The following is a 10,347-nucleotide window of genomic DNA, read 5'->3' as shown; positions in this document are numbered from 1 at the left end:
CAACTCTTAATACATTGATGTGACAATGTAAGATGAGTATGCATGCAAAAGTTGTTCTTAAACCCATTCATTAGCCCATGATTTCTCGCAACCATATTCTTCTATGGGAATCTCCAAATTTACAGATCTATCTCATGACATTTAGTTCTGTCGATTTTCTTATTCTTATTTCTCTAAAGATGGACCACTTTACATCATGTGCCTCATGTGGCATGAGGCAACCCATATGGTTTGAGGGTAATTAGTTTTATATATTATCATCATGTAAAAGAAATGCTTATTATGAGTGATTAGTTTTATTATGACACAAGATGTTAAACTAATGATTTACTAAAGTACAAAAGAATCTGAATCAGAATAGGTGGAGAAATGATGGTTCAGAAATCCTATCTTTCATCATCAATGAGACTACAACATCATGGGTAGAGTAAAGCCACAACTAGCCAGTGATTCCCGTGACACACTTCTTCACTCTGCACAAAAGTTAACAACCCCAAAACCAACCCCTTTTTATTTGTATCTCTTCGACAATAACAATAACAATAACCTCTGATACACTCTATCGCCCTACAATCCCTCTCTTGTTCCATCACTTCTCAGAGAGTGTAAAAGAGTGAGCTTTTTTTTTTTTGTAGTTTTTTCTTTTTGGGATATATAAGCCAAAGGGGGTGTGAAAAACACAATGCAACAAAGTTCAGCTTCAGGGTCATTGATGAAGCAATTGAGTGTGAAGGAGGCTTGGAAATCAACATCAAGTAGGTGGAGTGGGAAGGACAAGTATAGTAGTGTTGGAGGAGGGAGCATTGAAGGGTATGAAGCAAGTTTGAGCCAACTGGAAGGTTTTGCTATGTATGGGAATGAGGACAATAATGGAGTGATGATGGGGAAGAAGAGAGTGATGGTGGTGGTGGATCACACTTCTCATTCTGAGCATGCAATGATGTGGGCACTCACTCATGTAGCTAATAAGGGTGATTTGCTCACTTTGCTTCATGTTGTTCCGACTCATAGGGGTTCTGAATCTTCTAGCTCTACCTATCTTGTCAATCATCTTGGTTCACTTTGCAAAGATTGCAAGCCAGAGGTAAAGTCCTGAATCATAGTCAATTACGGCCTATTTGGATACTAATCATAATTGCTTTTGGGATTTTCTCTACTAAAAATCTAGAGTTTTTTTTTTCAGTAGAAAAACTTTGAAAGCACTTCTGCCTTTATATCCAAACAAACTCTTAATCATACTAATTAGTAACATATTACTCTTTGAATCTTGAATTTCATTTCTTAAGGTTAAGGATGGAGAACTTATTAGCCTATGTCATTTCTTTCATTTTTCTTTCCTTGGATTAATTGATGTGAGGGGTGGACACTGACACATTGTGTTTGGTAGATCTTGAATTCTAAGTTAAGAAGTTCCTTACTTTTTTCTCTTTTACATTATTTAAAAGAACTAAGTATATTTCTTTTGCCCATGATGTTTGTTCAAAACTTTTTCTCTCCTTTAGAGGGCAAAAGGGGTCTGAGATTCCTGTATTATTCCAATCTTTTTATTTTCACTTTTCAGAAAGAAATCATGAGAATGCTCTGATGCTTCTTCAGCTTTTCATTGTACATTCCTTATTAAAAAAATAAAAGTTAAATTTACTGATACTATCTTGGTGTAACATAGGTGGAAGTGGAAGCACTTGTAATCCAAGGACCAAAACTGGCCACAGTGATGAACCAAGTGAAGAAGCTGGAGGTTTCTGTCTTGGTATTGGGCCAAAAGAAGCCCTCTTCTCTTCTTAGCTGGTAGGATTCTCATCATTTCAATGCAATTTTCCAACCTTCAATCTCAATTCACAAACCTTGAAACTCCTTTTTCTTTTTCTAATTTGGCTCTTTGCACTTTATGCGGTAAAATGCAGAGTGATAACTGTTAATTGAGAAGTAAATAATTAAGATTTTGATTTAGCCTTTGAAGATTGGTCTTGTAACTTTTTTTTTTAGAGAAGGATTGGTCTTATAACTAGTAAAAAATGAAGTTTGCCAGAATATATTGAGAGCTACACCAGTAGCCAAAGTCTTAATTATGATGATTAAAAAATAATTAAGATTTTGATAACTTTATGATCTACTGTATTATATATTTACATGTACTTCATCACAATTTTAATTGCTGTTTCTCAGTTAACCATTATTCTATACTCTACCTTCATCGACCTTTTTTTTTACAATGCACCGACTAATCTAGAGCAGCCAATATAGTTTAATTTCATGTATTTTTGTCCTAAAAATCTTTACATTACCAATCTATATTAGAATCTAATAAAAATTACTTTAGACATATTTTTTAGAATAATTATTTTACATCTAATTAAATTATTGATTTATATACTGTATGATTAACATGTTACTTAATCAGTACTACATGATAATGCAACCAAGAAAATAAGAAGGATATGATAAAGTTATCAAATTTTATGGGAGCATATCTAAACTAATTTATCTAAAATTTAAAACTACTTAACATTTGCTTTAAAACGAGTTCACTATTTGAAGTTCAATTCATTAATTTCTGCAGTCTGTGTGGAAGAAACAGTATCAGCAGCTCGGAGGAGTTTGCTGAGCACTGCATCAACAATGCAGAATGCTTGACAGTAGGAGTAAGGAAGAGAAGCCAAGGCAACAATGGCTACCTCATCAGCACAAGGTGGCAGAAGAACTTCTGGTTACTGGCTTAAAATCTTGAGTTCTTAACTCTAGTTACCAGCTATAGTTAGGATCTCAAACAAAAAAAAAAGGGTCAAATGGGAAAATTAATTAACACAATAATAATAATATGTAACTCCTGTTCTAGTTCTAACTACTTTGTCATTGTACTCATGATATGACTCGGTGGCATCAATTTAATTATATACTATCTGATTATGTGATAGATGAAACATGATTGTGACCAATAACTTGTTTCAGTGTTTTTTTTTAGTGTAGATGATTTCTTCACCGTTTGAAATTTAAATGTACGGTGTAGAGAGAAAGGTTGAAAAAATAACATTTCGGTGACATCATATATAGCACGGACCACCACCACTTATAGATGAAGGACCACATTGCAGGAGGTAGAAGAAATCATTTATTTACATGAGCATTAAATTCCAGCACTTTTTTTTTTCTTTTGGTAAGTGTAACACGACACGTTTAGAAATACTGAAATAGTAGTAGGTGGTAACCATTTTTTAGTAATAGTAGTAAGTAGTAACAACTCAGTAACAAACAAAACCCAATAAGATACTTCTAGTAAAAAAAAAAAAGTTATTGGCAAATGTTAGTTTTTGTTAAAAAAAATAGGATCCAATCCATTTTTTTCCTCTTTTTTTCTTATTTCTCTTAGTAATTAAATGGTTAGTTCATTTCATAATGAGGTAGCCTCCATAACTAAGTATTTTATAGAGTTTATCAGGCATGTCTTTTCTGTTTAAAAATTCTTATACAATCAACTAATAAAAATTATTCTTAGTTCAACTTTTAAAACAATTATAAAAGCTAATAAATTTATAATATATTACAATTTGTAAAAAAGAATTATTTGGTATGATCGTAATTAAAATCTTAAACTCCTAAGTGTTCATATCCCCACAAGCCTTAAACTTATATAACTCTCTACATATGATATCAACACATAGTCAATGACGTTCTTAGGATTAAGTTAGTGTTGGTAAAAGATACTCGGATTAAGTGGTTACAGATATCGAGAGTTAATCTTCATTGTTACCTTTATAGCAAAATAATTCAATGGCAATAAATGTCATTTTTTGTTTCTTTTGTGAATCCCACATGTCAAACAGTTGCACACTTTATTAGTGTTGAATACTAGCGACCAAGTAACCTAACCTTTATTCAAAATCAAACAGGAACATCGTTAGTTTTGTCCATTCAATTCCCTTTTCATTCAATTCATTTGGACTTACAAAAATAATTATGTTAACCACTGTCCTAAAGTTTTGATCAAGAATCGTTATCTACATTTTAAATATTTTTTGTTAAATAAATTTAATTACTTGAAGTAACAAATATTAAACAACAGTTATGGTGTGACAATCTTTAATTGACTTAATTTTGGCCTTCTTCCCCTACCCCCGCCCATTTTCATGAACTTAGTTCCTATTTTTTAATTGTGTAATTTTAGGGTATGTTTGATTTATATTTTCATTTTTTGAAAACTGTTTATTTTTAAAAAATTAGAATTCTGAAAACATGTTTGATTTGACTTCTTGTTTTCTGCTTTCAAGAAATAAAAATACTAAAAATGCGTTTTCAAAAGAAAATATATTTTTAGATTTGTTTAAAATTACATTTCTTGTCATCACATTTTCATTTTATCTAAAATGAGTTGTTGGTTTCAACTGAAAACATTGAAAACCTCAATTTTTAGTTCGTTTGAGAAAATATTTTCACTGAAAATCTTTTAAAAAATCTAATCAAATGCATTTTCATTACCATTTTCTATTTCCAGTGAAAATGAAAATAGAAAACAGTCAAACCAAACACCCTCTTAATTTGTATTGATTTAACATCCATATCGATGTAGTACTCTAATGCACATATCAGCATTTCTATTAAATACTGAATGTAAAGTTAACAAATGAATCAAAATTATACAATCAAAATAATGATAATCAAATTCACAAAAACTAAAAAGCATAATCACAAAACGAATCAAAATTATAATTAAGTCTAAATAATTTCATTTTAATTTTTAACTAACAAATTATGTTTGTTTCCGTAACCAACTATTAACTATCAACTATCACTTATCATGTATCCCCTATCACCGCATGTATGCTGCTGCAACCACATCATATCTTAAACTAGAAAATGGAGATATAAAAATTACACTGAAATCAAGGCATCATTATTAAGCCAGACCAAAAAAAAAGGGGCAAGATAAAGGGCTTCAAAAAAGAACTATGTATTAAAAACTGTGGAAAATCTAACGGAACAAAATAATCAAAGTCACTTTACTTTTATAGTAACTTGTATACCATTTAGCTATCACTGCCTTTACAAACGGCAGAAACCTCATTCATTTGTAGCCTAAACTAAACCAATTAATTATTATTAGACCTTATCATCTAATTTGTCATTTACAAGTGGAAGCAACTCCATCTTACTCCTAGGAGTCCTTGGTGTACGAGGAGTTCCTGGAACTGGTGGCTGTTGGGAGAGCATATGCCTCACATAACCATAGAATGTACATCCAACAAGTGTCACGGCACATCCAACAGAATTTAAATATGATATGGGGTTCCTAAAAATTAGCCAAGAAACAAGGACAGCAACAGCAACCTACACAAAAAAAAGCTTGATCATTATTGTCAATCGGAAAGTGCGTGCTAACTAGGGAGAAGGGAGAATAAGGAGAAGGAAGATAAAAGGGGAGGCAAATAAGGTGGCGCTTGATTTGAGTGCTTTCTGTTTTCAATTTCAAAGAAAACAGAAAACAAGAGTGATGCTTAAAATTTTAAAAACATTTTCTCTGAAAATATTTTCAAAAACATGCCCAAAATTGAAAACAACAAATCAACGTTTTCAATTTCAGCATTTTTTGAAGTGAAAATGTGGTGGCAACATGATAAATGTTTGCTTTGTAAATCAAAATAAACTTGTTTTCTAAATCTTGAAAATGAAAACAGAAAATAAACACTCAAATCAAGCGCCACCTTAAAATAGCCAAAATTCCTCTTCTTCCATTTTTGTCACCCCTCCAATATTGGGGGGAGGGGAGGTCTGCAGAGGAGGAAAAATCTTTAAACTTTTTGGACTATGCTACAAAATTATACTTAGTTTGAATACTAAAGATTAATAGTTTTATTTTTTATCTACTTGCAAGGGTATTATTTTGTTTTTCTTGCAAACCAAACAAGGAATCCCTCCCCTTCCTTCCTTCTTTCAGACCAATCAGTACACTGGTGATTTACATGCAATGTTGAAGTGTAGAATTCAACAGATTATATGAAACTATGGAGTAAGGGATCTATAAGGCAGAAAGTAACACAAAAAGTGCATTTTCAAGGAACAATGACAATGTGGCTACAATTTCTCCAGTTATTTGATAGGATGGGCTTCGAGAGACTCAATACATGAATGAACCAACTGAAAACAAAATCATGAACACGAAAGACCAACTAATATAGTAGCTTGAAGCATTTGATTCATTTCAGCCTGATAGAACTCACCTTAAGGTTTCCAGCAACATTAAATGTTACAGCAGTGGTGGAATGAATCACATAAAAAATGGAGAAGTTAAGGCAAAACGCCAAAACTCCTGAGCTGAAAATGATGATCAGAGCTGACCAAGGATATGGATGAGTACTTAGCCACTCAAGAACTCCATTGCCTTCAAGTAACAAAGCTGGTATTGCCAAGATCATGGTTGCAAAAGGGGCCATGTAATAAACGGTGTTTATGCTAAAAGTACAAAAAAGAGCAATTAGCATATGTACTGCAGAAAAATGATGCCACAACAATGTGGAGAATCAGAATGTACACAAGAACAGAATAAAAGAAGGTATAGCAAAGCTAAGGCAAAATCAGGTAAAAAAGGGAATGGTAAATATCACCACTTACCCAGCAGCAACACTTTCCTTTTTCTTTTAAAATTAATGGATAAAATAAGATGCAAGAAAAAAATACGTGAGGGGATTTTGATCTGAAATGTACTCATAGATGTTACAACAGAGACAATCTATCTAGTAACTACAATGGGAAAGATTTTCATACTCCAGGTATTTGATTGAAACCTTTGGAAGCTAATTGACACAAAAAGAGGCTATAAAGCAAGATCCACATGTAGCATAAATCTCTTATTTTTTCAATCAAGGAATTAAGAGAATGTTCCAAATATTAGTCCATTTAGGATACAATAATTGGAGAAAAGATGATGAAAGCATTATCAATGAATAATGAAGAAAGTCCTCCCACTGAGTTATGTACACCCAACGTCTACCCAAACCCATGTAGTTAACCACATATGACAGTCAATAACCTCAGGACACTATTAACCACTTTTGAGACAAAGTTAATCACCATAAGACATTTCAATAACCTCATGACACTATTAACCTCATTGATAACAATTACAATCATATTCAATTACTCATAACCATCTAATCCATCCATGTATAAATCCAATCAATCTATCATGTTAAGAAAAATTAAAAACTAATCATTTGGTTGGATTGGATCACCATTTCTTGTTGGACAGATAATGAATCATCCAACATATTTTGTAATCCATTAGATCAGGTAATCAAAAGTTCATTGGTTGGGATATAGGTCTTTAAGGGACACGGGTTTTGGACTTTAAGGTGTTTGAATGAAAAATGTATATAAATATTGACTAACATTTTTTTTTTATAAAATCCAGAAAATATTGACTAAGGCATAAAAAGTTTGCACCTATCAAATTTGTATCCATGCAACAGAGACTCTGCAAGGATAGTCTTTGTAGATGTAGCCAAACAGCCAAGTAAGGCAGCACAAAACCCAAATGCATTAAAGCTAAGCTCTGTAACAGATGTGAGAAGAATCCCTCCAACAATGGGTATAAGAGAAGCCCAAATACGCCAGTCAAAATATTTCCTCCAAACTAGCCATTGCAAAACAACTGCGGAATTTCACCAAGATCAGATGAAAATGTCCTTCAAATCACAACATAAAGCAGAACCAACTAATGAATCTTGCCTGTTGTTGCAGGGGTGAATGATTTTATTGTCTGCATAAAAGAAACCGGTATGTATCTTAGGCTCACATTCCCTAGCACAATGTTAATACAGAACACAAATGACATAGGAAAGATTCTTCTCCAGCGGTCTTCAGGGTCAACAGTTATCAGTGGTTTAAGCTTCAGCACCTTAATCACCACATATCCTCCAATGGCTGAGCAGATAAAGTGGATGCATGATACCGACAGTGGAAACTTGAAATCCAATTTCTGCAAAAGCGAAATTAAAAAAAAAAAAAAAAAACTTAAATTTAAAGGATTTGTTACAATCCATAAAAATTGAGAAATTAACAGATGTGGAGGGAGCAATGAAGAGTGAACCTTTTTCCTAAAAATGGAAAAAGAACATAAAATCTGAGGATCAACATCATGCAAGCTCCCAATTAACAAATATAAACAAAAAAAACTCATTCCACACATCTTTGTCATTGCAGAAACTTTTAGGCCACAATATAATTTGTCCCTACTAAATCACACTCACACAGTCTTGATCATTTTATTTCATTTTAAGGGCACACTATATATGTTCTGGTTACACATTGTTCTACTTCACTGTGTATTGTGGCGCTCAAGGCTCAACTAAACAAACTAAGGAGGTATACAAGTGGAAGACAATCCTCACCTCATACTAGCTAGCTTTGGGGTTGAATTAGGCTCAAGACAAAATTCTACGATATATCATTAACAGTGTTGTTAAATGGCGGTGCCATGGCCGCTATGGCGGAATGACAGGGCGGATTTTTCGCCAACCTCCATAGGCTATTTGTGAAGGGAGGCCCGCTATGGCAGCACCTTAGGCCGCAATGACGTGTCTATATGGCAGAATTTTGGCCATCCGCAATATTCCACCATCCACCATTGAAAACATTGATCATTAAACAAAATCACTCCTTAGACATTGCAACGGACCTAGCTTAATGGAAAGACCAAGAATGATGTACAATGCTATAACAAAAAAGGGTATGCAGCTTCTGAAATTTCCTTATATCAAGTTTTTGGGCTTCAACATGCTACATTCCTAACGGATGGATCTTATCCAAACTCCAGAGATCATAAACAATATTCAGATACAAACCCGCAAACAAACAAAAACAAATAAAGCTCCTAAAACGGTCCTCATCCAAAATAATATAGTAAATTTGTAATATCATTCCTCATTGTCTTGAAATAAAATTACATAAAAGAGAAACGTTACACACTCTCTGTTCATTAAAAATGACAAAATTCACTCTCTGTTCATTAAAAATGACAAAAATTTGATGAGTCCCACATCATATTTAATCAGTCTCTCCAGATTTTTTAATTTTCAATCTGTGTTGAAGAGTGTGTTTCTAGCCCTCATCTTAGATAAAATGATCAGAAAAAAAAGACATAATTATGAAGGAATTTGGAACAAACAAGAGGGGAGGAAGAAACCATAAAAAAGTGTGAATAATTATTATAAGAATTGGGTAAAGAAATAACAAAGAGAAACCTGGAAGATCCACTTGTTGATGATAATGACAGTGACATTGAAAGCCCACCATTGAAGTATTGCCAAGAGAGATCTAAACACGCTCCATTGGCAAATAACCTCTTCTTCCATCACCCGACCCAGATGGTTTCGGAGCCTCCACAACCTCAGAATTTTCACGCAGAGAGAGAAAAACGAATCGGTGTTGGCTTACGATGAAGAAAAAAAGGAAGAAGAACCTTCTTGCACTCTGAATATTGGGTGATTTGGGACACTACGTTTTTTTCTCTTTGTCTCCTCATATGTTTCTTTCAGTGGAAATTATGCTTGTGTGTCAAATTAAATATTTAATCCCATTTTTTTCTCTTGCACGTACTCCCTAATGCCTATTGTCCTCCCAACGCATTCCACGTAAAAAAAAATTAAATGATTTTGTTAATTTTCTTATTTTTCTATATATAGAATAATTTAAATCCTCTTTTTATTTATAAAAATTAATAAATAAAAATAGCTATTATTTTTAAAATAGTTATTATTTTAATTAGAATGGTCGAATTGTTCATGTAGGGTTTTAGGGATAATTTTGGATTTAATTAAATAACGGGTAGCGAGGTAATTTCACCTCAATTCATTAAAAATAATTTTCACATTAATAAAATATTTTTAGTAGTATATTTTTATTTTAAAAATATAGATTATATGATTTTTAATTTTTTTCTAAGCTGAAAAGGCTTTGGTTGAATATACACTGATAATTAGAGGTATTATTTTGGTCATTTGACTTAAAAATTCAAAAATAAAAATTCTAATAAATTTCTAAAAAACATTATTATTATTATTATTATTATTATTACAATTATTATTCTAAACTTACAATAAGGTTTTCCTAGTTTTAAATATTTTATAGGTTAAAGGTTTGTTAGGTGATATTGTAGGTAAATAGTAATTATATACACAACTTTAGGAGCTTGTAGGAAAATTTAAAAAGCGTATTTTAAATATTATAGTTAACATTCTTAGTGTAATTTTTTTTTTACAATTTTTTAGCACTGTTATTTTGGTTGAAATTTAAATTCTAGTTAATTTAATGACATTAGGGGCTTTTCGATAAATTTCTAAGAAAAATATTTAAAAA

The 10,347-nt window shown here is 32.2% G+C and overlaps 2 protein-coding genes across 2 annotated transcripts; one reads left to right on the top strand and one right to left on the bottom strand.

The window, feature by feature from the left end:
* The first annotated feature begins 351 nt into the window (after nt 1-351).
* Nucleotides 352-2,923, top strand: LOC114381320. Its single transcript, XM_028340540.1, has 3 exons — nt 352-1,084; nt 1,667-1,788; nt 2,561-2,923. The coding sequence occupies exons 1-3, from the start codon at nt 683-685 to the stop codon at nt 2,718-2,720; spliced, it is 684 nt and encodes a 227-aa protein (XP_028196341.1). The 5' UTR covers nt 352-682; the 3' UTR covers nt 2,721-2,923.
* A 2,002-nt stretch (nt 2,924-4,925) lies between these two features.
* On the bottom strand, nt 4,926-9,530 carry LOC114381094 (UDP-galactose transporter 1). Its single transcript, XM_028340277.1, has 5 exons — nt 9,234-9,530; nt 7,720-7,969; nt 7,435-7,642; nt 6,213-6,444; nt 4,926-5,322 (listed from the first exon to the last, which is right to left on the bottom strand). The coding sequence occupies exons 1-5, from the start codon at nt 9,342-9,344 to the stop codon at nt 5,095-5,097; spliced, it is 1,029 nt and encodes a 342-aa protein (XP_028196078.1). The 5' UTR covers nt 9,345-9,530; the 3' UTR covers nt 4,926-5,094.
* Between the last annotated feature and the right edge of the window lie 817 nt (nt 9,531-10,347).

Source organism: Glycine soja, chromosome 13 (assembly GCF_004193775.1).
Source record: "Glycine soja cultivar W05 chromosome 13, ASM419377v2, whole genome shotgun sequence".
Lineage (NCBI taxonomy): Eukaryota > Viridiplantae > Streptophyta > Magnoliopsida > Fabales > Fabaceae > Glycine > Glycine soja.
Note: the sequence above shows the minus strand (reverse complement) of the source record. Positions and strands in the feature narration are given on the sequence as shown.

Coding starts and splice junctions, on each gene's coding strand:
- LOC114381320 (XM_028340540.1), top strand. CDS start 683: ATGCAACAAAGTTCAGCTTCAGGGTCATTGATGAAGCAATTGAGTGTG. Junction 1,085..1,666: donor GCAAAGATTGCAAGCCAGAG/GTAAAGTCCTGA, acceptor GGTGTAACATAG/GTGGAAGTGGAAGCACTTGT. Junction 1,789..2,560: donor CCCTCTTCTCTTCTTAGCTG/GTAGGATTCTCA, acceptor TAATTTCTGCAG/TCTGTGTGGAAGAAACAGTA.
- LOC114381094 (XM_028340277.1), bottom strand. CDS start 9,344: ATGGAAGAAGAGGTTATTTGCCAATGGAGCGTGTTTAGATCTCTCTTG. Junction 7,643..7,719: donor ATTCACCCCTGCAACAACAG/GCAAGATTCATT, acceptor GAAATTCCGCAG/TTGTTTTGCAATGGCTAGTT. Junction 6,445..7,434: donor CATGGATACAAATTTGATAG/GTGCAAACTTTT, acceptor TTGTACTTTTAG/CATAAACACCGTTTATTACA.